This window comes from Nansenia antarctica (genome assembly GCF_963989245.1).
Source record: "Nansenia antarctica genome assembly, chromosome: 7".
In the NCBI taxonomy this organism is placed as follows: domain Eukaryota; kingdom Metazoa; phylum Chordata; class Actinopteri; order Argentiniformes; family Microstomatidae; genus Nansenia; species Nansenia antarctica.
The window spans coordinates 4,822,002-4,849,935 of NC_137677.1; the positions used below are offsets into that span (position 1 = coordinate 4,822,002).

General features: G+C 42.4%; 2 protein-coding genes across 4 annotated transcripts; both read left to right on the forward strand.

Annotated features, from left to right (window-relative positions):
• The first annotated feature begins 11,329 nt into the window (after positions 1–11,329).
• Positions 11,330–17,861, forward strand: cirbpb (cold inducible RNA binding protein b). Of its 3 annotated transcripts, none has more exons than XM_080536257.1 (8): positions 11,330–11,370; positions 12,323–12,432; positions 12,642–12,748; positions 12,915–13,047; positions 13,200–13,413; positions 13,808–13,875; positions 14,346–16,564; positions 17,505–17,861. In XM_080536257.1, the coding sequence occupies exons 2-7, from the start codon at positions 12,333–12,335 to the stop codon at positions 14,357–14,359; spliced, it is 636 nt and encodes a 211-aa protein (XP_080392383.1). In that variant the 5' UTR covers positions 11,330–11,370; positions 12,323–12,332; the 3' UTR covers positions 14,360–16,564; positions 17,505–17,861. The 3 variants fall into 3 exon arrangements, with proteins under 3 accessions (XP_080392383.1, XP_080392384.1, XP_080392385.1); XM_080536258.1 differs by having other exon boundaries at positions 12,915–13,041; XM_080536259.1 differs by having other exon boundaries at positions 12,915–13,014.
• A 491-nt stretch (positions 17,862–18,352) lies between these two features.
• LOC308163114 (cold-inducible RNA-binding protein B-like) lies at positions 18,353–24,049 on the forward strand. Its single transcript, XM_080537299.1, has 7 exons — positions 18,353–18,402; positions 19,276–19,395; positions 19,558–19,664; positions 19,775–19,931; positions 20,455–20,566; positions 21,053–21,084; positions 22,885–24,049. Exons 2-7 carry the CDS (start codon positions 19,296–19,298, stop codon positions 22,902–22,904), a joined length of 528 nt encoding a protein of 175 aa, XP_080393425.1. The 5' UTR covers positions 18,353–18,402; positions 19,276–19,295; the 3' UTR covers positions 22,905–24,049.
• Positions 24,050–27,934: the final 3,885 nt, after the last annotated feature.

The window sequence follows — 27,934 nt, forward strand, 5'->3', positions numbered from 1 at the left end:
AGATGGAGAGAGGAAATTAAGAGGAGAGGAGAGAGGAGGAGGAGAGAGAAGGAGAGGAGGGAAGAACTTTCTGTCAGAGAGCTAGTCTAACAAGCCAGTACTGTCTGTTTGCCATGAACCAGCAGGTGCTCCATCCTTAAAGAGACAATCTGTAATTGTTACATACATTTTCATTTTTTTTTCATTTTTAAATGAATTATACAGCCATTGATTATTGAAGAATATAACTTTGTGACGTTAGAATTATAAGGTTCTATCTCCATTTTTGATCCATTAGGTGTTTATTAATGCCTGTGTGGTGTTAGTTTAAAAAAAATGACATTTTTTAGTTAGTAATTCATAAAATACAAAGGTTCCATCTCAAAAAACATAATGGAATGTAAAAACTTTGGCGCTCAATATCTCTGAACTACCCTAAACGGAGATAGAACCGTATCATTCTAAGCTCACGACTTGTGAACACCTCATGAGATTAGTTCAACTGTTTTACCTAATCAGAACACAACATATAAGCTTGCTTTACTCCATTGTTTGTAAACAATAACAATGCAATTGTAAACAAACACTGTATAGCTTCAGAACATGACGAATGGTTAGTCCTTACATCTATAGCTCTGTCTAGGAAATTGAGAGTGGCGCAACTTGGAGTTGCATTCAATGCCTGACTTGTGCTATAGAAATAAAGTTCGATTGATTGATTGATTGATTGATTGATTGATTGATTGATTGCATTTCTCCAGCCCCATCCCTCAGCTGTATATAGTGGTGAGGAAGCCACTTTATTGTTGTTTGAATGACAGATTGCACCTTTAAGGATGAGAGATAAGATGGAGGAGGATGGAGGAGTGGTGTTGTGTTGGAGTCTCAGGGAATTTCACACATAGTCCTCTTTAAAAGAACATAATTCCTCTTGAAAAAGTGAAAAAGGTTTTGGAAAAAAAAAAGTGTATTCAAACGGCCCCTTCCATTAGAACGAAGACTCTCTTGTTGGTCCATTTGGGGTGGCTCCTTGTGGCTCAGGAGGTAGAGCCGCCGTCTAATGATCACAAGGCAAGCCGTTCGATCCCCGCCCAGGCTGGCCACGTGTCGAGGTGTCCTTGTGCAAGACGCTGAACCCCAAATTGCTCCCAATGAGCATGGCCAGCAATGCATGTTCTCAATTCTGTTCAGTTTCAGAGGGTCTGAGGTAATTTGGATCATTTACATGCATGATATATATATATATATAAGTTCATATATACAGTATATATAATAACATTGTGTGAAAGGGCTAGTAATGAATACCCTCAGAGCCCAGCTCTGCCAACGGAAACAGTAATGCTTTGATAAATATTCATAAGAGACAGCAACTGTAGCTCCAAATGAAATAATGACAAGTTAAAGAGAGTGAACAAATAAGCTATAGAATATGTCCTCGATTCACAATTACTTTGCATAGGCTAACACAATGGGTTTGATGTGTCAGGCAACTCCTGTTTCGTCTAGTCTAGATTCGATCATATTATGAGAGTCTATTGTGTCCCATTATAGAGCATCTTTGTCTGGGTTGATCAGATTGATTGCAACTCTTTCAACAGCAATGGCATTTCAATTACATTATTCCAATGACTGCAGGGGAATAAAGTCCCCATGTGTTATATCTCTTTTATATCGCGGTTTTGTGGATGAACCTCGGACAGAATAGATTAGATTAGATTAGATTAGATTAGATTAGATTTAACCTGTACGCTAAATAAATAACAATGCTCTCGATTCAGGAACGAATAAATTAACGGCATGCACCTTCTTTAATAAATAAATAAATTAACGGCATGCACCTTCTTTAAAAATGAGATTAGCACTTATGATCCGTGCCTTCATCTTCATCGCTGTGCATTCACATCTTACTAGAGATTGCAAACAATGTCAACGCATTATTATGGCCCAGAACGACTTAAACGATTCAACTTACGGAGCGTTCGTCGTAGAGCGTTCGTTAAACGGGACAGGCGACACAAAGCAACGGTTTAATAAGACTGCTGCCATAATAAACACAATGCCGCAACCCAACCTCAACGTGGACCATGCACGTTTCGAGTCAATTCTCTTATTATGTTATGAAGTTAATATGATAAGGCTGTATTATATAGTTATTGCAATAACACAGGGTCATCATAAAATAATGATGCTTCGATGTCTTCAGGAAGCTGCATGTCTCTCTTTAAATTAAAATACTGATAGACTATAGATCAACAATCGACCATCTAGCCCATTTTTGGCTAAGTAGCCTTTAAGCGCAAGCTAGAGTATACTATCCGTCGAAATGGTATGAAAAGCGGTCAATGCGACTTGAACATTATGTAAATAAAACAACATTGTGATTACCTGTCCACGCCTCGTGTGATGGGGAGAACACAGCGGTAAGCGGTTGTGGAGGGGATTGACGCAACCCGCCTGAATGGGGCGGGAATGGGGGGCGGGAGGGGCCCCTTCAAACGACAATAACCGACGCTCATATCTACACACCTTCCACTGCGCGCTGTCCCGATGAGGCCAAATAGAATTGAATCTGCACATTTCTATTTGCATTTCGAAATGGTATAGGGGACTCAAGTTACCGAGCCTTGGTTTTGTGGGGATGGTTGTCACAAGTGCACAACACGTATTTGACGGACCACATCTTCTGAACAGAATAATCTTAAGGAGAGTAAGGGCACTCCATTACTACCTGACACTTCAGACTTCCTTTACACGGGAAATGGAATCTATAAAGGATACAGTTTGTGAGGGATTCAAATAACAGTAAAAAATGTGACGACCAACCCCGTCCTCCCTTAGTAGTAGGCTATAGGCTGATGTTTTGAATCATTCAATTAGTAACACATGGAGACCCGTTGGGGGGGAGACCCGTCTAAAAGCCCATAGTTTAGGCTACGTTCTTTCTTACCGGTTAATTAATTTCGCAGTTTGAGCGATGTCGCACATAATCTGATATCCGTGATGTGGCAGAGTTGGAAAGCGATAAGCATTGAGGCATGTTGTCAATTGGCCTATACTATAGGCCTATTTTTACACAGTGCCCGTTTAAATTAAAGGACTGACATCATTCTTTATTAAACTATAAACACCCGCAAAATGTAAGCTCTTATCAGGGTGGTTTATAAAGTGCATTGATTTTCAATTTCTGGAAAATATAGCCTAGGGCCCTAGGCTAATTAAAAGATCAGTAACTTTGGGCCTATAGAATAGATAAGTTGTTCTCTTTATTTTTCATGAACATGAAATAAATAGGTATTGGGGAATATCATCCAGTCATATCTCTGTGCACTTAACAAATGTAACATTCGGTGCGTTAGTTATAATGCCACTGATTGTGCCGCCAACAGGAGCGCCAACAGATAGGCGTGAAACTCTGCCATCTCCTGGTCAAACAAAATATTCCATATATTCCTTTGTGTGTATGTGTGTGTGTGCGTGTGTGTGCGTGTGTGTGTGTGTGTGTGTGTGTGTGTGTGTGTGTGTGTGTGTGTGTGTGTGTGTGTGTGTGTGTGTGTGTGTGATGGCAACAATAAATTCATATGAATTCATACACAAATCTCAACACCAAATTCGTATGAAATCTTCATAAGAATTTAGCGTGAGATCCTGTTGGTGATGTCTATCTTCGTGTAGCCTAGACACTGGGACGCTGATTTGCTCCTCATAATTATTTTCTCATTAGACTAATTGTGCCTATAAATTAATTTTAACCCGTACTTGGCTATTGCGCCACCACACTCCATGCAGAGCCCTTAGGTCAGCTGAGCACCTGCTCCTGGAGGTCCCCAGGACTAAATTAATAACTAGAGGGGACAGAGCCTTCTCCCCCCCTAGGCTCTGGAACAGTCTCCCCCTCCACATCAGAGCCGCCGAGAGCATTGAGGCTTTTAAAAAACTAGTCAAAACACATCTCTTCTCCCTGGCCTTTGACCTGAGGTGAGCCTGCCTTCCCGACACTGCACTCTTTGCACTTCTATTTGTATTGCACCTTGCTGCTTTTAGTGTATTTCTTTAATCTGTATTTTTTCCCTTTTCTCTTGTTTTTCTCTTTATATTTTATCTGTTAAGCACTTTGGGCGGCTCTTGGAATTTAGAATTTAGAATTTAGAATTTAGACTTTAGTTGAAATAGATCACGAGTAAAACGTCTGAGTTCTGAGACTATTTATTAATCCAAATTACAATGACAGATTACAGTACTTCTCTCTGATGGTGGGAGAGCTTCTACTCAGCTTCTCTCTGACGGTGGGAGAGCTTCTACTCAGCTTCTCTCTGATGGTGGGAGAGCTTCTGCTCAGCTCAGTGAAGGACAAAGAGGAAGGGAGTTGTTCAACTCACCTATTTGTATGCAATGATATGCTAATACAAGGTGTCAAAAAAAGGTGTCAAAAAAAGGGGTTACTGTCACTTCAGGTTAAAGGTCACAGGAAGATAGGCCGTTTTGAAAAGAACATGTGGGGACAATGTGGCGTTAGACAAAGGAATGCTAAGTCATGAAACCCTCCTTGTCAGGAGAATCCTTACAGGACTACACAAGTCTATGAATGTGTGCAAAAGGCAAATTCTACAGGTGTACATGTTACGGTACATGTGGGAATATGGTACATGTGGGAATATGGTACATGTGGGAATATGGTACATGTGGGAATATGGTACATGTGGGAAAACTAGGGTTAGGGTTAGGTGCTAGGGTGCTAGGGTTAAGGTTAGGGTTAGGGTTATAAATGCCAGCATGTCATAGGCACTAACCCTAGTTTTCCCACATGTACCGTAACATATACATTATATACAGTTTATGTGTGTGTGTGTGTGTGTGTGTGTGTGTGTGTGTGTGTGTGTGTGTGTGTCAAAATATACCACAATAGCAAAAGGCGTCAATCATTTTGTCAAGGCCACTGAGTCTTCAGTTACTCTATGGAATGTGCAACAAGAGCAAGCCTTAAGCAGTGATCGGGCCTTTCCCGTTGGCTCCCAGTGTGGTATTGAAATAGCTGAGAGAAATGTCTGGACGACGGCTAAGGCTATTTCTATATATTTTCGGCGCAGGAGGTATGCCGTCTAATGATTGCAAGGTTGGCAGATCGGCGGTTCGAGCCCCGGCTGGTCACATGTCGAAGCGTCCTTGGGCAAGACACTGAACCCCAAATTGCTCCCAGTGAGCGGGCCGGTGCCTTGCATGGTAGCTTGCCGCCATTGGTGTGTGAATGTGTGTGTGTGAATGGGTGAATGAGAGGCCGTTGTAAAGAGCTTTGGAATAAGGCGCTATATAAGTGCAGTCCATTTATAGGGGGGAATGTCAGGGGGAATGTCCCTGTAATTCGTAATTGTAAGTCGCTTTGGATAAAAGCGTCTGCTAAATGGCAAAATTATTTAAATTATTATTATTATTTATGATCCTACAGAAATTATGATGACATTAATTAATTTTGTGTATGGCAAGAATCCAATGAGTTTGAAATATGTAATCACTTTGCATGCATGCGTGCAACTGCAACTTAGATATTGGTATTCAGATGGGGGAAACATGCATGCATGTTCTACACAGGAGGGCAGTGTTGTCTTATGAAGACCTTTTTAAGCACCGACATCTCTACCTCACTGACGCATCCTGGATGGAAGCTGCTGTTGTGTTTACTTAGAAGAATACTCACGAACATTCAGTCAGTGCTATACATAAAATACATGTTTTATACGAATGAGAGCAAAAAAGGCGCTATATAAGTGCAGTCCATTTACCATTTACCACTTTCTTTGCTGTATCACTTGAATTCAGTGTCGCAAACACAATTATGGATGTGAGATTGTATTCTTTTTGGCCACTTTGTTATAGACCAATTTTGTAGAGTGACTGAGATCATGTTGTCCTTTTTCCTCTCAGCCATTCAACTTTGTAGGTCTTTGTAAATCGCCCCAGGTCTCAGGGTTACAGGGTAGCATTCCTGAACTGTTTGCATGTGTGTGAGAGAGTCACAGAGAGACGGGGGAGGGTAGTACTGCTGCTGTTAGGACAAAGGTGAGTCGTGTTGCACAAACATCCCCATTCCCCCCCATTCTCATCAAACAGGTTATCATTAAAACTGCACTTGACTTTTGTAGGGAAGGACAAAACCGCGAAGACAATCGTTGTGTGGCCTCTGTTGGGGCCCCAGACACAGAAAACACGTCCAATGCACGTTCACGTTTTGTCACCCGTTCACAAAACCAAGCTCAAAGTTGATTCTTATCTGTTGTGTGAATGGAATCCATGTACATATGTATTTTATTTTATTTTATTTTTTATTAATTATTATTATTTAATTGACACCAGTGAATAAGCCTCACTCGCTGTTTAAAAGTGTGTGTTGTATCCGACTGTGGAGTTCAGCTACCACAACAAGACTTAGCACCATAGTGTAACTTACTGTAGTACCAGATGGTCTCTGGTGTAACAAGGCCCTGGAAGAGCAAGAACTGTCATGAAAAAATGATTGACAGCAGAGGAGGAGTAAAAGAAAGAGGAGGAGATCAAAACGATATGGGATATGGGTTAGCAGCACAGGTATAAGGTTGGACATATAGATAGTGTATTAGAAGGTCATAGATAGAATAAATAGATAGATATATAGATAGATAGACAGACAGACAGACAGACAGATAGATAGATAGATAGAAAGATAGATATATAGATAGACAGACAGACAGACAGACAGACAGACAGACAGACAGACAGACAGACAGACAGATAGACAGATAGATAGATAGATAAATAGATAGACAGATAGATAGATTAGATAGATAGATAGATAGATAGATAGATAGATAGATAGATAGATAGATAGACAGACAGACAGATAGATAGATAGATAGATAGAATAAATAGATAGATATATAGATAGACAGATAGACAGACAGACAGACAGACAGACAGACAGACAGATAGACATCAGATAGATAGACAGATAGATAGATAGATAGATAGATAGATAGATAGATAGATAGATAGATTAGATAGATAGATAGATAGATAGATAGATAGATAGATAGATAGATAGATAGATAGATAGATAGAAAGATAGAAAGGTTGAGTGGTTGAGTGGTTGAGAGTGAGAGAGTCATCATTGACTGAGCACAGCCTCGCCATGGAGAGAGGCCGCCACAGGCAGACCTGGCTGTGACAAGACAAGACAAGACAAGACAGACTGTGCATACACTGCATACACACAAAATGAGGTGGAAAGAGAGCTACACCTTTTAACCTGTCAACTGTACGAAGACATCAGAGACACATACTTCTCATAGATTACAAACACCCCAAACGATTTTGAAGACATGACTAAAAACAAAAAACTGCCATATCTACTGGTTGTAGTGCAACAATGAGCAAACACAGCGGCAACATTTGTGAGCTGTTGTGACAATAAAAGGACGTCCAATGGAACACAACCACGTAAAGACTGTAAATAAGTATCTGCACTTTTTGCACCATGCTGAACTCTGTACATAATGTTTACACAGTGTTCTCATTTATTGGACTGCACTTATATAGCGCCCTGCTGCTCCAAAGCGCTTTACAACGGCCTCTCATTCACCCATTCACACACACATTCACACACCAATGGCGGCCAAGCTGCCATGCAAGGCGCCGGCCCGCTCACTGGGAGCAATTTTGGGGTTCAGTGTCTTGCCCAAGGACACTTCGACATGTGGCCAGCCGATGTGATGTAAATCTGGGTGTCATCGGCATAGCAGTGGAAGTCCAGGTTGAATTGGCGGATGATGTGACCGAGGGGGAGTGTGTAGCAGAGGAAGAGCAGGGGGCCGAGGACTGAGCCTTGTGGGACCCCCTGTGTGACAGAGGAGGAGGAGGAGGTGTGACCGGAGAGGGAGATGAACTGTTGTCTGTTGGTGAGGTAGGAGGTGAGCCATTCCAGGGCGGTGCCCTCAACACCCAGTTGGCGCAGCCTTTGGAGGAGGATGGAGTGGGACACTGTGTCGAAGGCTGCGCTCAGGTCTAGTAGAACTAGGATGTTGAGGGCACCTGAGTCTGCGGAGGTGAGGAGGTCGTTTATTACTTTGACCAGGGCTGTTTCAGTGCTGTGATGTGGGCGGAAGCCAGATTGAAGGGGTTCATATAGTTTGTTGGATTGGAGGTGGGAGTGAAGTTGGGCAGCGACAGCGCGCTCTAGGGTTTTGGAAAAGAATTGTAGGTTGGAGATGGGGCGGTAGTTGGAGAGGTTGGCTGGGTCAAGAGTGGGCTTTTTGAGAATGGGGGTGACAGCAGCAAGTTTGTAGCTTGAGGGAACGTGGCCTTGGGATAGTGACTGATTGAAGAGGGCAGTGAGGTGGGGGATGAGGGCAGGGAGGCAGGCCTTGGTCAGGGTGGTAGGGAGGGGGTCGAGGGAGCAGGTGGTTGTTTTGGAGGCGGTGATGATAGTAGTGATGAGGGAGGAGTCAACAGGGGAGAAATTAGTGAGGGGAGTAGGGGGAGGGTAATCAGGAGGGGGGAAGATGACAGTGCAGAGCAGTGGGGGCGGGGGTGGTGGAGTTGGAGATGGAGGCAGTCAGTGAGCTGTTGATGTGGGAGATCTTGCCGTTGAAGGCGTGGAGAAAGGAGTTGCAGAGATCGGGGGAGGAAGTTGTGTTGTTGTCCGGGGGTTGGAGTAGTGTCTTGACAGTGGAGAAGAGGGTGCGGGGGTTTCGATTGGAGGTGTTGATGAGGGTGGAGTAGTAGGCAGATTTGGCAGCTTGGAGTGCGTCACGGTAGGAGGAGATATGTTGCTTGTAGGCTTCGGCATGGACAGTGAGGTGGGTTTTATTGTGGAATCGTTCCAGTTGGCGGCCGGTCTGTTTCATGGTGCGTAGTTCAGGGGTGTACCAGGGGGAGGAGGTGGTGAAGGAGACAGTGATGGTTTTCAGGGGGGCCAGTGAGTCAAGGGAGTCAGAGAGAATGGAGTTGAGCATGGTGGCATAGTCTTCCGGGTTGGTGGGAGTGGAGTCAGTGGGGAGGGCAGAGGATATGGACTGAGATAGAGTGAGTGGGTTGACAGATTTTATGTTACGGAAAGAGATGGTGCGTTTGATGGGGTGGCGCGGTAGGGGCAGGGGGGCAGAGAAGAGGATGCAGTGGTGGTCAGAGAGTGGGAATGGAAGAAGGTGGGGGTTGGATATGGGTAGGGAGGCAGAGCAGACAAGGTCGAGTGTGTGGCCTTTTACATGGGTGGGGAAGTTGATGTGCTGGGTGAGGTGGAAACAATCAAGGAGAGAGAGGAAGTCAGAGGTGAGGTTGGAGTTGGGTTGGTCGACATGGATATTAAAGTCGCCGGTGAGTAAGAGACGGGTAGAAAGGGAAGAGGCAATGGTGAGGAGTTCAGAGAGATCAGAAAGAAAAGAGGGGTGTGGCTTCGGTGGGCGGTAGAGTAGGAGTGCAGTTATGGAGTTGGGGAGTGAAAAGGCGAGGTATTCGAAGGATGACATGGGTGGGAGGTTGAGGTCCAGTACAGTGACAGTTAGGGTGTGTTTGTGGAGAGCAGTGAGACCCCCCCTCACCTAGAGAGGCGGGGTTTAGCGATGTAGGTGTAATTAGGGGGGGTGGCCTGGTTGAGTGAGTAGTAGTCCGAGGGTTGTTGTTGACAGGTTTCAGTGAGGAGAAGTATGTCCAGGTTGTTGTCCAGTATCAGTTCAGATATGACAGGGAATTTGTTGGAGAAAGAGCGAGTGTTCAACAGTGCAAGGGAGACGGATGAGGGAGCAGAATGGGGGAGAGAGCGGAGGTTTGTTCCATTGCTCTTTTAAATAGTTTTTGCTTATATATTGTTGTTTTTTATGTCCTATGGACCAATCTCACCAAGTCAATTTCCTGTATGTGCAAATATACACTAAATAATTCTGGGAAAAAAAAATCATTTTTCAAGTTTGTAGGAGGAGTAGCAGGTGAGAGAATTCTAATAATAATAATAATAATAATAATTAGACTACTACTACTACTACTACTACTACTACTACTACCACTACTACTACTACTACTACTACTACTACTACTACTACTACTACTACTACTACTACTACTACTACTACTACTACTACTACTACTACTACTACTACTACTACTACTACTACTACTACTACTACTACCACCACCACCACCACCACCACCACTACTACTACTACTACTACTACTACTACTACTACTACTACTACTACTACTACTACTAATAATAATAATAATAATAATAATAATAATAATAATAATAATAATAATTAGACTACTACTACTAATAATAATAATAATAATAATAATAATAATAATAATTAGACTACTACTAATAATAATAATAATAATAATAATAATAATGATACTACTACTACTACTAATAATAATAATAATAATAATAATAATAATTAGACTACTACTACTACTACTACTAATAATAATAATAATAATAATAATTATAATAATTAGACTACTACTACTAATAATAATAATAATAATAATAATAATAATAATGATGATACTACTACTACTACTACTACTAATAATAATAATAATAATTAGACTACTACTACTACTACTAATAATAATAATAATAATAATAATAATGATGATACTACTACTACTACTACTAATAATAATAATTATAATAATAATAATGATACTACTACTACTTCTACTAATAATAATAATGATAATGATACTACTACTACTACTACTACTACTACTACTACTACTACTACTACTACTACTACTACTACTACTACTAATAATAATAATACTAATAATAATAATAATAATAATAATAATAATAATAATAATAAGTATGTTGAAGAACAATAGTTGGACTTGCTTAAGCAAGGCCACCTGACCTAATAAATCATTACTGTCGTTCAATCGCATAATATCTATGCGATCTATATTCTATAAGATTATATTGCCATAATATCTTCATTTATCTATATGGCAGCTGCTATCTAGTTCCATATATATTGCAGCGCTTACCCAACTGAACGGGAAGAACTGGGGGGTGTTCGAAATGGCATAATAGCATACTACTCATACTCGATATGACGTAGATTTTGAGTATGCAGTGTGTTCACACTGTAGAGTATGTGAAATTTGAGTATGCAAGAAATGTATACTAGATTTTCGGTCGGCTGGTAATCGCATACTTATTATGAATTTAGTAGGCAGTATGCAGTATATACTCATTGAGTATGCTAGTATGCCATTTCGAACACAGCCCTGGCCTAGTCTCGTTTGTGTTTGCGCACGCCCCCTTCCTCTTGAGCCATACTCTCGGTCTCGCGAGACTCTGGACTCTGTCCATAAACAGGAGAGCCATTTTACCCTCTGTCTCAGACGGCGCCAAACCACACAGAGGTAAGAGGTCTTTACTTTACGCTGCGCTGTAAAACAGGAATATTTATCGAAATATATATGCGAAAATGTGTCAATAACGGTCGTGTATACAAGTTACATTGTTAGCTACTAACTAATTAACGTAGCCGTTTAGTTTGTCGTCAGCATTTGTGAGGGAAATGGAGCGCTTAGCTTAGCATAGTCAGAGGGGGAAATGGAGCGTTTAGCTTAGCATAGTCAGCTCGCTCGAGCTGCTGGGGCCTGTCGCTATCGTTCCGTTTCCTTTGTCCTTTAGTCTTAAGCTAACAACCTTATTATAACACACAATACCAGGCTGTCTTTCGGTGACTTAACTAGTTTATAATGCATGTTTACATGTGGCTAAACTGTACATGAAAACGGTGCATTTTTTTTAAACAAAACACCTCAGAAAACGGGTCTTGCGTTCATTCACAGTCGAATACAAAATGGCAGTTTGTGTTGGGGGACAACAAGGCCTTAGCATAGCATAGCTAGCTGAAGACTGACATGGCTGCTTGGCCTAAGGCTTTGTGTGTGTGTGGAGATATGCAAACCTGGCTATACTTGTTTGGCCAGGGTCAAGAAGTCCTCGTGGTATCATTGTGACTGTGGTTAGCTAATTCTTTTGAGGGGGATTTTAAAATGTGTATTGATTTAATCATCGTTTTCTATTCAAGTACCGTGTAATCACTTGGGGGAATTAATTGGGGGGGGGGGGAAATAGGCTAGTTTAGCCAGCACGGTTTGGTAGCTTAAACATGGCTGCGCCACGCATTTTTAAATGAGCACAAGAGGTGTAGGGTGAGAGAAAATGGCGCTATGTTTCCCCTTGCTACATGTTTTGCTATCGTTGACTGATTCCTTCCTGACAATCAAACCAGCGTTTTCCCTTCAAGCAGGAAGCCCCCCCCGTTTAATACATATATTTTGTTATTTCTTTCTTCTTTCTTAGACTAACAAAGATGTCTGACGAAGGAAAGCTGTTTGTTGGTGGACTGAGTTTCGACACAGACGAGACCTCACTGGAAGAGGCGTTCTCCAAGTATGGAACCATCGCTAAAGGTATGCAAAAACATTATTCTAAACCCTAATGTGTTTATAACTCATTTAGATTATTACAACAAAAACGAAGGTTGGGCCGCCTTTTGTTTGCTTTTATTAGGTGAGACAAAAAATGTGATGAGGCCGACAAAATTGTGTGTGTGAAGAGTTCTAAAATGGAACAGTGGAGTGGTGGGCGCATGTTGACATTTTTCTATTGTTTCCTCCAGTCGATGTCGTCAGAGATCGTGAGACCAGGAAGTCCAGGGGATTCGGCTTTGTGACCTTTGAGAACCCAGAAGACGCCAAGGAAGCAATGGTTGCAATGAACGGCAGGGTGAGTGTTTATTTACCCTATTCTAACCAGGTAACATTCATCCTGTTGCGGTCAAGACCTCATTTGCGAGGGGGGGGGGGCCTGATCGTGCCAAATGTCCGAATAGAAGTGATTCGAACGGTTTCTTTGTGGTGTAAATCTTCTCATGCTTTTCTATTGTCTCCAGTCTGTTGACGGCAGGACGATCCGTGTGGACGAGGCAGGGAAGTCTGGAGGAAGATCGGCAGGCGGCTTCAGGGGCGGCAGCGGTGGTGGAGGTGGAAGAGGTGGAGGATTCTTCAGGGGTGGTAGAGGTAGAGGTGGGTTTAATACCCTGGAGGTAAGGGCTGGCATTGCAAGGGGTCCATTTGCTCTAAGTCAGGCCCTCTAAGTCAAGCCCCAGTTTTGAATATTCATTTCAACTTAAAAATTGTATATCATGATCTAACTGCTTTTCATTGGCTCCTCCAAGGTGGCGGTTATGGTGGGGGTGAGAGGAGTTACGGCGGTGGAGACAGAGGCTATGGTGGCGGCGGAGAGAGAAGTTATGGTGAGCGCAGCTACGGAGGCAGCGGTGGTGGGGAGAGGAGTTACGGAGGCGGCGGCGGCGGCGGATACAGGAGTGGCGGCGGCTCCGGTGGATACTCCTCTGGGGGGAGTGGAGGCGGATACAGAGATAACAACAGGTGAGGGTTTGTTGTGGTTGTGTTTTCCTGGCTGGCCGCATTTGTTTTGACCACTCGGTTTGCATTAATTAATTGGATTTGAGGTAAAAAAATTTTTTTATTATTTTCAATGAACAGACATACATCACAAGTAACAGTTGACGTTGGACATTAAATTAAAAAGACAAAAAATAGACACAACAAAACATGAAGGTGATGTACAGCAATGTAAATCTACAGCATTGTCTAACAATCCTACTTATAGCAGTTTACTTTCACGTTTTACATTTGGGATATTGCTATTTATAAATGAAAGTAAATAAAAATATTGCTATTTACGATTTGAGGTAATTATTATTTAAATGCTGTAAAAAAAAAAACGACTTTTCTTGACCAGGATTAATTTGTCTTTCAGACAGGGGGGAGGAGGAGGAGGTTATGAGCGATCAGGCGGATCCTACAGAGACAGCTATGACAGCTATGGTGAGTATCACAATAATGTGACTGGTTAATAATGTGACATGCCACTGTTAGTACGCACTAGAAATGTGGACATTAGATTCTCTCGAGATGGCCCAGTAAGACTATTGCTCAAATCCTGAAACCCATTGCCACGGCTCAAGTATGTTAAAATACTCACCTTTGCTCAAAGAATCGGAACACCAGTTCTTTGAAAACGATGGAAGTCCACCCCCTCCACCACCACGTTAACCTGAAGCAGAATCCCGTTTTCCTAGCTGTTACACACGGTTGAGGCAGTGCCCACAAGTTTCCATTTGGAGAACCATAAGTCTACTTCTAATGCCCCACATGGCCTGATGCTGTCCTATTTTCAATGAGAGAACCTGTAGAGAGGAATGGAGCACCAATGTTCATAAGCTTTAGTTCAACTGTGTGAATAATGTCGGAATGCTGCAGTGCCTTTACACTTGTGCCCTACTTCTTGTCCTCAGCTACACACGAGTAAAAACACAAAAACACATCCTGGTTGCAAGATCGTCCCTTCGCTGGCTGTTTTTTAAAAGATGCGCTCTTCGAAGACCTTTTGTTTTTCTGTTTTGTGGTATCTGGTTCTAGTGTTTTTTTCTTTAACGGACGGCAGCATCTTTAGTCCTTTTTTATCGTGTTGAAAAAGTATTCTCCAGGATCTGTCCCCCCCGTGGCAGTAACAAATCCTGTAGCATTTTGATTACTGTAACCTTGATGCTCAAAGAAGGTTCTTAGGACCTTTAGTTCAATATTCCCTACTGGTGTAACATGAATGCACGCCGGGGATATCCAAATTTCATTTGTTTTAAGATGGCTTTATTTGCAATGAAAAACCTGTTGAATCATAAGATCTCTGAACCTGTTCCCACACAGCCTGATAGCTTCTATGACAAAGATGTTTCAGCTCATTCGATGCCTCCCGATTTCAATAACAACGACATGTTTTCCATTTTAACTGGAGTTCTGGCAAATTCTGGTCTTTTTAAAAACAATTAAATTTCTCAAATTTATACTAGAAGCTTGACAAGCTGTGATGTGCACTAGAAGGCTCTTAAGCCCCTTCAGTTCTGTGATGCATTCCTTTAGTGTAGCAAGGCAGGAATGCTAACTGGGAGCACTGGTTTCCAGCAGTCCTCCTTGATATTGCTAAAGATTTGTAAATACTCAGTATTCAAAGAGTGAATTACTTTGACTGGTGAAACAACTTTCAACTCTGAGCTGACGTACTACTAGTTGGTTAATTGCAACTTCTGCAGTTGACCCTGAGGTACTTTGCTCTTTGCAACATGTGCATTTATTATGCTCTGTGGTGGACTGAACATTCAAGATGATCCTCTTCAAATGTTACTCCCAAGGATATGTGCTCTCTGTTCTGTGTACCAACACCTCCTGAGAATTTTTTTTGTATATTCTGGCTTCATGAAGCCTATTAAACAATCCCGTTGAAAATGCTCTGATTTCTTGTGCCTCCAAAAGAACTACAGCCTCTGTTCAAGCCAGCAGAATGTCATGATGCTATGTGAGTCTGGTAGGGATGTAGTAGAGGGGTGATGGAAAGGTTAGTCAAGTCTCACTTAGTAAAGGCAAGGGTGTTTTTTAATTTAAATGTTGGAAGGGTGGCCGGGTGTAGCAGATTTGGATTTATTCAGTAATAGATGGGATCATCAGGATTTGATATTTGGTGGCTGCTAAATGGTCTCCTGGGTTGATTAGTAAGCCTAGACAATGTGGGGGTGGGCAGGGTGTGTTGAAAAGCAGACTAGAAATGAAATGTCGTGCTGGCTCTGGTTCTCTTGTAATGCTTCATTGCGCCCAAGAGCTCTACTATCGTTTTGGAAATCAACAAAGTCCTTGGAGAATGAAGTGTTGGGCCTACCGACACGTGAATCCTCACTGGTGAATGCTGCTCTCTTGGCTAGTACATAAGTGGAGATAGGCCAGTAATGTGAGGTAACGATTTTTGCTCTCCTGTTCGCATCCCTCAAACAGTTCTCATTTTGATGTCCATCTTTATCTACCTTTTTCAACTTTGCCCAAGCAACGCTGTCACCTCCTCAGGCCTAGTTACTGTCCAGAGTTGCATGAGAACGTCCAGTGACGTATCCTGTGTTTGGGACCCTGTTCCCAAATAGATGAACCAGGACTAGTGCCTCTTTAAAATGACCATTGAAAATTCCATAAAACCCTGCTCATTTCTCTAATCCCCTAGTCTAAACCAAGATATCCTCCCAAGTTTTGACCCATCTGTGAAACCACCTCCAAACTACCTCCAGCGATTTGTCCTGTCCACTCCCAGTGATTGCAAAGTTGTCTTCATCCTAAAGTGTAGACTGATTTCACATTTTGCTTTGCTTTTGTCAAGTGTATCACTATGTACACTATGTAATTTTGTGTCTAGTATAAACGTCTAATATTCAACTTTTATTTTGTAGTTAACTTGTCTGTCTTTAATCCCAATTGTTTACACTTCTGATGTAGTTCATTTTTGATATGTTGGTAATGATAAAGCAAATGCATGCCTTTGTAACATGTCATATTTTGCCCTTGATGGGTCTGCTGTACACTAATTGTTGTTTCTTGTCACATCAGGTTAAACTAAACCTTGGGAAGTGAAAGACTGCCCTAGCATGAGCGCTGCAGACCTGCGGACGGATGCCGATTCCATCCTGCTACTTCCTAGGAGGTGGGTTTTGTGAACAAGGTTAAATGAAAACTAATTAGCTATACAAAAAAAATCTATAAAAAAAGAAAATAAACAAACCGTCCCAAGAAACTTAGATTTTGGCCAACTCCTGCGTTATTAACTAGCTAACTGAAGAACTTTCAGTCAAAAAAAGCGAGCAAATATTTCTAACATTCCAGCTGTGGCCCAAGACGATCAATAGACAAAGCTCTGCATGAGAGTATTCTATCAACAATGACAAAAGAAAATGTCTTAATTCGTAAGTTCATGTGTTTCCTTTCTGGTAAAGGAGAAGGTAGGCTTACTTGATTCTTACAACAATTTAATTGAAACACAATCTCCCCATGAAACTAAATAATATAGTTAACAGTTTTTTCGAGATCCATACCTAACATACGTGACTTTAAAACTAAACTGGAAATTACATTTTGGAAAAGGAATAGAAAAGATAACTATAATAACCTTGATTGTGATTAAGTGTATTTTCAATGACACAATGTTTATTGCTACATGAGTGCCCATCAACTGGATTATCAAAACCTGATTTATGTTTATTTGTCAAAATGCAAACAAAAAATAAAGCTGATCTGCAGAACTCACTGAGGAATATCACAACACTTTTGTTTTTAACAACGATGTCTTTAGGCGATCAAAGGGAGTCATTTGTTACTAAATATAGAGTTTAATGTGCCTTTAAATATCTACTTAGTGGTGCCACTAAGTTCAGTGTGCCACTCTTGTATTCATTCCTAGGGTAAACAAAACATCGGTTTTTACAATTGCAAAAAACAAAACAAAAAACATGCCTGTATAACTAAATGAATTACTGCAAGTAGTCTCCTAAATTTCGTTGTTTTGTACCTGTACTGTAGCAATGACAAATAAAGTCTATCTATCTAGTCTGACATTTGTTTTGTGTAACATGCTGGTGGTTTTTCAGATTCAGCACAGAATGACTTGCCCTGGGTGTCAGGAGGAAACTGTTCAGAAGTCCCCTTCAAGAGAGAGACATCTGGAGACAGAGCTGATGGAGGATTTAGCTGAAAAGGACCAGATTTGAGAACCCCATGGGGTGTTCTCAATCAATTCCAGTTGAGAATATGAACCTGTGTCAAATACGATAAACGAGTAACCGACATGATTTGAGAGAGGGAACTGTTGAATTGTTATATGAAGCTCCCAATGAATCATGCTACTTAAAAAAAAAAAGGCATTTCTCACTGATGACAATGACATTTATTCCCAGTCAAGAAAAGTATGACCTGTTTTAATGTGTGGATGAAGAATAAAGTCTGAAATTCTTACTTAGTGTGTTTATTAATCTTATGCAATGCTCTGCAAACTAGAGCGCAGGACACTTGACACTCGTCAACGTATTACTTCACATGATAAATTGACTTGGCCGTCAAGCAGGGGGTGTAGAGTTGACCCAGTAGCCTGCATGTTGGTCCTAGAACCACTGAACTATTTTATTTTGGGTTATGACGCTTCATGTTACCAAACTGCAAAGGTCAAATCTTACATGCTTTACATGCTTCTGATTACGGCTTCAAGGTTATCTTACAGGACTTGGATGTCATCATATTTCTAAAAATAGAATAGCTGTAGTATTTGTGTGTTTTTTTGTTTTTTTTAAGATGGCTGTAACCGTGAAGTTAGTCTTTGAATAGTAGTTGAGTCAAGATAAGAAAGAGGTTCCTTATCTACTTAATATTCATAAGGTGGGCGTCAACAAGCCAAGGACGCATCGATACAAATTGGAAGAGGCCCTGCCAGCCCATTCATTCATATCTGTTGCAGGTCGGTCACAGGAGAAGCTCAGCGGTGTTTTGTCGGAGGTAAATGCAATACTGTAATATCTTCAATATAATGTGGGTTATTTTTGCTATTTTGAAACAGGCCTTGCCCTTAAGGCCACATTACCTAACGAGTCATCCGAGTGCAAGGGGGTGCAGTTTAGTTTGGACGCAGATAACCAGATATGGCCAGCTGTCTGAGCGTAGCTTAGCCTAGGAGTTAAATTAAACCGTGCATTTCTGCAGTCTCTTATCGTGCAATCCGTAGCACTCTGTGTCAAACTCGCTCGGCTTTGCTTGTTTGAACACATACCGAGGTAGTTTGCTAAGTGCACTTGGATACTTGATGGATACTCGGTGTTGTAGTGAATGACGCAGTGGTAACAGTGTAGCATGCACGGGGCTCGCATGTGTCCTAAATGGCGCCCGAGCGTCCTCGAGCTGCACGGGGCTGAACAAAGGGAGCGTCTTGGCCTAGCACATGTGGGGGCGGGGAATAACGCTGGATGCAATGCATAAGGTTGTAATGTTCGGCTTATTTTTATTTTATGTTATGTATTTCTTTGCAAATAAACACGCATATGGTAGTTTTGTTGGACATGCACATTTTATATGCATGTCCAGGGTGGTGCGCTTGTGCGCGCTTTTGACGGGGAAAATAAAATTGGACGAAATAAAAATTCGGGAAAAGGGGGACGGAGAAGGCGTCGTTTTCGTTTTCGTTAACCGTTGACTGGTTTCCAAGGCTGCTTAGGTGGGATGGTTCGGTTGTGCATTCAAGTTTAGCTGTGTAATACTACTAAGCCCTTCAATACGGGATTGAATTGAAGCGAGTGGATATTAAAACGTGTTTAATCCAATGCATAATACGAATGCTTATGTGATTTAACGTATCTCTCTCTCTCTCTCCCACAGTGGTAAACAGGTAGAAGAGAATGTCGGACGAAGGGAAGCTGTTTGTTGGAGGCCTCAGTTTTGACACGAACGAGCAGTCATTAGAGGAGGTGTTCTCCAAATATGGACTAATATCAGAAGGTAAGAGAACTACACACGATCCCTCTGATATTGCTTCACAAAAGCCTGTGTGATGTAAAACGTTTTTGTTAGAACATTTTAATTGTCATGCATAGTCTTAGAGGAGGGGGGGGGGGGGAGACTCCCATTGACTCCATATTAACCCATGTCTCTCTTTTCTAGTTGTCGTAATAAAAGACAGAGAAACGCTGAGGTCCAGGGGCTTCGGCTTTGTTACCTTCGAGAACCCCGACGAGGCCAAGGATGCCATGCTGGCCATGAACGGCAAGGTCAGACTTCAACACTCAACTCACAGTTTTAACAGTTTGGCCAGATCCAAATTGGTTGCCATGAAAGTTCTGTATTCTGTATTCTAACCACGTGCAACTCTGTTGTGTAGTCCCTCGACGGCAGGCAGATCCGCGTTGACCAGGCCGGCAAGTCTGGCGGAGGTGGACGTTCCGGAGGCGGCGGGTTCCGAGGCGGCAGCTCTTCAGGCGGCGGCAGAGGCGGCGGCGGAGGATACTTCCGTGGAGGCAGAGGTGGTGGTGGAAGAGGTGGGCGTGGCTTCTCACGAGGCAAGTTTGGTTGTTCTGTCCTTCAAGGTTCCTCCTGCACCCCGAGTGTCCCTCGTCCCGCGTATTGCCTTGGAGTGACTGGCTGACCTACTACTCCCAACACCCCTACCTACAACGAGGCTCTCCTCACACCACCTCCGCTTGACTGGGGGGCTCTGCGGGTTTTCGCAGAACTAACCAGGACTAGTTAGCGCGTTCGCACCCCCTGTGCTGTGACCGTCCCTCTGCTGTCTCCTCCTCATCCTTAATAAGCACCCCCAGTCCGTCCTCATGTCTTGTTTTTTTGTCTTGCAGTGACTGTTGCCGTGGTGATAGTAGCCGTAGAGGTTTGATTGAAACATCGATCGGTTTGAAGGCGACGATTGTCGTTGTTTAGTCAAAACTGATGAGGATACTGAACGCCATTGTGTTGTTTCTCGAGTTTTCTTTGTGTGCTGAATGCATGGCCGGTTTTGGCCCATGTCAAGGCATGTAATGACCAAGTGCTGTATTGTAATCGCAGGCGGCAGTGATCGGGGCTATGGCGGCAGCGGCGGCGGAGGTGGTGGGCGGTACGACAGCGGTCGTAGTGGAGGCGGCGGATACTCGGACAGAGGATACTACAATAGAGACAGGTAAACAGTGACCATACGCCTCGTCTACATTTAGGACATTCTTAGCAGAACATAGTTCCTAGCCGATTTCCACAGTACCGTTTTTTTATGATTTAGAAAGTATAAGGATAAGAGAGAGGGATGTCATTTTGATTGACCACTATATTGCTGTAAGATGCTCTTTAAGGCTACTCAATCCCTTTGAGTAGAGTACTTCGTCCGTGCTTGCCGAGTGGAAACATAGGATCTGTTCTCAAGATCGGTTGTTAAAAAGCTAGTTATACTAGTATAAGGGGGGGGGGGGAGTGGGGGGCCTTTTCGAGCAGTGAGGTTTCTCCCACGTTCCGCAGTCACTGTAGCCTCCACGTGTGTGTCTCTCAGAATAGTACATACTGACCGTAAACAAGTAGCCTAAACATTCACATCTAGGAAGACATAAATGATGTCTCAATGTTGCTTTCTAGATTCTTTGTTTTCTTACGGTTGTCATGTTTTTTGTATTTACAGAGCGCAAGGAGGAGGATACGATCGTTCAGGAGGTTCGTACAGCTATGATAGCTATGATAGCCATGGTGAGGCTTCTTAAGAAAGCTTACACACGTTAGTCTAGGATAGGTGGCCAAACCGGTGCCTGGACAGCCCCATCCCTGCAAGCTGCTGTAGATTTGGATTTGGACAATCGGCGCCAGTGCCGGGAGACGGGCCCTGAACCTGTATCGCAGCTGGAACGGGCTCCCCTCAGACCGGGTTTGCCTCCTATGGTCCAGTCTGGACAAACACTGATATCAGCCTATCCGCGGTGCCTTGAAAAGTATTAAGAGTTGATGAATCAATTTTGGGAAAATCAAGACCCGTAATAAGTATTAAGAAGTCTTATCACGATTTTATGAGGTCTTGAATTTTGTAGGTATTTTTCTGAATTAGACTCTGTCCAAAGCGTTTGAGTCCTAAACACTTTTAGTAAAAGTTCGTGAATTTATTAGTTTTATATAAAAAAAAGGTGAACCGGAAATTCTGTTGTATGATAGTGGTCTAGTCTATTGCAAACTAAAACTGTTTAAGTTAAAGGTGTCACTGATGTAAACGGTTACAGCTCGAAGTGGCGGTAAAGGTCTGGAAAAATATTGACACGGACTTTAAAAAGTCTTAGAAAGGTATTGAAATTAACCTCTAGATTCTGGTATATACCCTGGATATTCAGGGGTGCAAACTTGCCACCTTTTGGCAAAATTTGCCGTATCTCAAAATAGGTCATCCACGTGAATCGTGTCAAACCCCCCCTCCCCCTCTCGCCCAAGTCACATGATGCGCAAGCTAACATCTTCACGTCTACTAAACTCCACTGCTGTGGAAATAACTTTTAGCTTCAGGCAGCTAGGTAGAATTCCAGACAAAAAATGTTCTCTGCTGAGGTTAGCCACGCATTGATCATTTTCTTGTTTTCAGCCCAAAAAACAAAAAATAGGAAAAACTTCTCACCGTTTTGGCTCACCAGCTTGCACCCCTGGATATTGGTAGAAGAACAAGAGCATGAAGTACAAGACAGGTGAACAGAGGAGTCAGTTTCCCCTTGGGGGGTTCAGAGAAAACCAGTTTGACTCTAATTGATGGCCTTTGAGAGAGTTATGTGTGAGTGGCAGGGCCTCTCAGGGGGCCTCTCAGGGGGCCTCTCAGGTGGGCCTCTCGGGTGGTGCTGGACCCTAGTAGCATCCACTTGAAGGTAGGCCTACCAGAAAGGTGGCCTGACTGATTTGCAACGCTCATGGGCAGGTGCAAGTTGACTCCTGTCTTAGCATTCAGAATACTTTCTGTAATAAGCTTTAGCTCTGTCTTGCACCAGCTTGTTTCTATTGGTAGAATCTTATCCCGCTCTCTCTTGTTTTGCCCGCCTGTAGAAGGATGTCCACGCAACGGAATTACGAGTTACAGTACTTAATCTCCTTTACATTACACGGTTTGACAGTTGGCTCTTCCTCTTATCTGTAACGGGATTGTCTGGTCTGTGGTCTTAACCGTGGTTTATTTTTGGCGGCAAATTGTTCCCCAGCTTTGGAATCTTGTCCGTTTTTTATAGTAGAATTTTATTTTATCATGTGAGCTTCAATTTGATCAATTCCTTTGAGTAGAGTACTTCGTCTGTGCTTGCCGAGTGGAAACATAGGATCTCTTCTCAAGATCGGTTGTTAAAAAGCTAGTTATACTAGTATAGCTAGTATAAGGGTGGGCCTCTCAGATGGGCCTCTCAGTAGTATAACTAGTATAAGGGGGGGGGGGAGGTTTCTCCCACATTCCGCAGTCACTAGCCTGCACGTGTGTGACTCTCTAACTTAACTCCGCAGGCGACGAGGGCGGCTGGTAGTCCGGTGGACGTCTGGATGTCTGTCGGCTGGGCACGGCCCCTCACCCCGATCCGGCGGCCCCATCCCGATGACGGCGGTCCTGGCTCTGGGCCCCCCAAAGGCCCAGCGCTTGCTGCTCCGCAACACTTTAAAATCTTCTTCTGAAACCGACCATGTAGATAAGGGCAGTCCTGGATAAGTGCGCGGAGGGCTGGCTTGCACTCTGAGCCACCCACACCGGTCCTGTTCCAAGTTTTTGTTTTTTTTAATTTTCTGGGAAAAAAAAAATCTCCTTATTTGTTATTTGGGAACCTGAAAAGAGAACGAATTTTTCATTTACAGTTTGGGAGCTCGGAAGAAAAAAAGCGAGGCTCGTGCTGTTAGGCCACTTAGGTCTCACACTTTTTGGCCGTGCTTTTTGCGCAAAAAGGCACAACCTAAAAAGACAGGGAATGTATCTCGGCTAGAGAATGGTTAACGGTTGCTTTTGTAGTTAAATAACTCTGCTCTGTTACGAAGTACGAATGCTTGCACTTACTTTGGTTGATTTGATTGTGACTGCTTTGCCAGCCTGTTATGGTGATGAGTCTGAATTAAGGGAAATGCACACAAGTCTGAAAAAAACATCGCCATCATGTTTGCACTGTTGTTCTGCCTGACTGAGAGGGACAGAGAGAGGGAGGGTGAGGGACGTTCTCTAGGATCTGGGCTCGATAGGATGTTCCGTGGGTTCCAATAGGTGAAGGGAACCTGCTCGTTATTTTATAGATCGCCGGCCTGTTGCTTGACTGTCTTCCTTCGCAGGTTCTCTTCTCTTCTAAGTTATTTGGTTTCTACCAACAGTGTTTTCTTTTTTTTTGTTTTGTTTTTTTGTTTGTGTTTTTATTCTTAGCTGCACATAAGAAAGGAATTATTTTCGTTTTCCAGTCAGTCAGACAGTTTCAAGTACACTGCTGAATAGCAAAAATGTGAAGCTGGCGCCGGTTCTATAAGAAACGTACGTATTAAAGGAACTCTTTTCAACAGACCACCTTTTTATGAGGATACTAACGGAGTGATCACATGTTCTCGTCATAGCATCAGATTGGTTTTGTATTTGATTTTTTAAGCATTCTGTATCTTCATGGTTGTATTTTTCCTAAATAAAAAAACCTTTATAAATGTCTGTTCCTGGTTCTGATGTATGTTTTATCTGTGGACAGTGCCATGTCTTTAAGTAATTGACAGTGACATTTTATGAATATTAGGTCACTGTTATCAGAATATCACCATTGATCAGGGTTCCTGCACTGGTCTTAAAAAGCCTTAAAGTCTAAAATCCAGTAATCTGAGGTATAAGGCCTAAAAGAGGTCTCAAATTTCAGCTATTCGGTCTAGAAATTAGGTGCTAGGTCTTAAAAACGAGATCAGGAAATCAAGTCACACCACATCTATTTACACGGAAATGAATCAAGCTGGAACAAAAAAAATGCTAATTCGCTTCCTTTTTTGTCTGTATGGCAGTGAAATCCCTAATTTCATCACCTGGAGAATGACAAAAAGCTATCATAAGGTGTTGCGAATCGGTCTTAAAAAGCTCTTAAATTTGACTTGTTGAAACTTGTAGGAAGCCTGATTGATGGTATCCTCATGTATGTTAATGTTTCAGCACATATCATCACCTGATTGATTAATTAAGCAAATCTTATCTTATCTGAGTATTTGGCTAAATGGCATGCACATTGTTGTATGAACAAGTGTTTTGCCAATGGTTTGTGATGTCTCGGGACATTAAGTCTGATGACGCTATGATTGGGAAGAATCATGAATAATGAGTTTAAATTAGAAGCCGCGCTTAAATATGCATACCCTGTTTTGGTGATAATGAGGTAGCTCAAGGGGTAGTCTAACGTTCTCACATTGTTAATCATGAGCAACATCGGAATGAATTTATAAGTATTCAGAAACAGCCATCTTCTAAAAGAGGTTTGGGGACTAACGGATAATGTCTTAATGTAATTTGAATTACTATAATTGTTATCACAAAATATTGAACTAATCCCTTACATTACAATAAACAATTGGCAAATTACTTAATAATAATAATAATAATAATAACTTACATTTATATAGCGCCTTTCAAAAAGCCCAAGCACGCTTTACAGGGGAATGATCGGACAGACAAAGCAAAACTGAAACAGTGACTAGGGGCCAAATGCCTTGGAGAACAGATGAGTTTTGCTCAATACTTGCTCAATACTTGCTCAATATATAACATTTTTTTTACTACCCCTAGACCTTTTGGGAGGGGTGGCTCCCCTGGTGCTAGGAAAGAAAAAAAACTAAAAAAAACAAGAAGGGAAAGGAGCTGGTTTACATAAATAAAGGCTATGTACTTAAAGATTGATCTTGAAAATAAACGTCTTTATTTTTGGAATGTACATGTTTATTTTTTATTTTTAAAGGAAAGTAATCCTAAAATAATTAAATAAATCGGATAAAAAATTGTAAAAAAATTGTAAAAAAAAACATGACTGTAATCCAACAGATTGCATAACAGATTGCATTTCTAAACAGGTAATCTGTGATCTGTAGGCTAAGGGACTAATATTTTATAGTAACCATTTCAATCCTAGCAAGATGTGACAACATCTTTCCCTGCTTATCAAAGACCTTCAGTAGTGTTAGTGCTGGTATGAACAAAAGCCTGCACACCAGTTTGTGACCATTTATAGAGCGCCTTTACACGGGCGGTCAACAAGCTTCACATTGTTGTATGTGCAAATCACACCCTACCAATGTGTAGCGCCCTCCTTGGTGATGCCATGGCAGCCTATAGGCCAGGGAGGTCACCACACATCAGCGGTTAGATGCTACAGTGGTTAGATGTTACAATACGAAGGAACTGCAGAGGCACTACCCATCTTCCGTCGTAGACTGAAGACCCATCTCTTCAGGTTACACCTTAACTGCTCCTCGCCTGCGGAGTAAGAGAGACACACACGTGGAAGCTACAGTGACTGCGGAATGTGGGAGACACCTCACTGCTCGAAAAGGCCCCTCACTCCCCCCCCCCTTATACTGGTTATACTAGTATAACTAGCTTTAACAACCGATCTTGAGAAGAGATCCTATGTTTCCACTCGGCAAGCACAGACGAAGTACTAGACCAGTGGTTCTCACCCCTCTCCTCGGGGACCCCCAGCCGCTCCACATGTTTGATCTGTTCCACCACCAGCTCACCTGATTCAACTGATCAAGTACAAACCATAATTGCTTGAATCAGGTGTGCTGGTGGTGGAACAGATCAAATATGTGGAGCGGCTGGGGGTCCCAGAGGAGAGGGTTGAGAACCTCTGTACTAGACTCAAAATAATTGATCAAATTGAAAGCTCACATGATAAAACTGCCCCCCAGCACTGCGTCTCCTCAAGACACCCGCTTTTCCCCTCTACTGTGTCCCCTATGACTTCTATTGACCCCCTTGTACTGTTTCTCTGTTTCTCCAGTGTCTATATATAAATAAATAAATACAAAAATACAAAAAACCTAGGTTTAGAAGAAGGTGATAGGAGAAGGTTTTTCATTCTATCAATGGCCCTCCGGGCCTGAACTGGATTACTCTTCCTGCTACGACTGGTGGATTGATGATTCACTTTCTTAGTATTCAAATGTATTGATTGTAAGTCGCTTTGGAATAAGGCGTCTGCTAAATGGCAAAAATGCAAAATGCTAAATGCAATACATGTTCAACCATATTGCTTATCCAATCCAATCAGACCCACAGGAGGGGACTTGTAAAGCTCATAATGTTTGCTCATGTTTAAACTATGAACGTCCAGCAGATGGGAGCATTGGCCTCTCTAAGCAACTGAACCTGTAAAGGTCTTGTCTGTTCCCTGAAACCACATGATCCCAGAGTAGCACATTGATTTTCAACCACTTTATCATCAGGCAATGTGGCACAGAGGGAAGCAGATCCATGACTGAAGGTGTGATTAGGGACATTTTGTTCTATGAACTGTGACAATGAGCTGTTCTACTGAGGAGTTATGTTCTATTGAGCTGTTCTCTACACCCTCATGCTGTATCTTATGATTATAAGGGGAGGCCAGGTCTAATGATCGCAAGGTTGGCAGATCGGCGGTTCGAGCCCCGGCTGGCCACATGTCGAAGTGTCCTTGGGCAAGACACTGAACCCCAAATTGCTCCCAGTGAGCGGGCCGGCGCCTTACATGGTAGCTTGCTGCCATTGGTGTGTGAATGTGTGTGTGAATGGGTGAATGAGAGGCCGTTGTAAAGCGCTTTGGAGCAGCAAAAAAGGCGCTATATAAGTGCAGTCCATTTACCATTTACCACTTTCTTTGCTCTATCACTTGAATTCATTGTTGCAAACACAATTACTGATGTGAGATTTTTTTCTTTTTGGCCACTTTATAGACTCATTTTGTAGAGTGACTGAGATCATGTTGTCCTTTTTCCTCTCAGCCATTCAACTTTGTACATCTTTGTAAATGGCCCCAGGTCTCAGGGTTACAGGGTAGCATTCCTGAACTGTTTGTATGTGTGTGAGAGAGTCACAGAGAGATGGGGTAGGGTTGAGCGTATGTTTACCTGATCTTTTCACATTTTAGTCCTGCTGTTAGGACAAAGGCGAGTCGTGTTGCACAAACATCCCCATTCCCCCCCATCTCATCAAACAGGTTATAATTAAAACTGCACTTGACTTTTGTAGGGAATGAGAGGCCGTTGTAAAGAGCTTTGGATAAAGGCGCTATATAAGTGCAGTCCATTTATGATCCTACAGAAATTATGATGACATTAATTAATTTTGTTTATGGCAAGAATCCAATTAGTCTGAAATATTTAATCGATTTGCATGCATGCGTGCAACTGCAACTTAGATATAGGTATTTAGATGGGGAAAACATGCATGTTCTACACAGGAGGGCAGTGTTGTCTTATGAAGACCTTTTTAAGCACCGACATCTCTACCTCACTGATGCATCCTGGATGGAAGCTGCTGTTGTGTTTACTTAGAAGAATACTCACGAACATTCAGTCAGTGCTA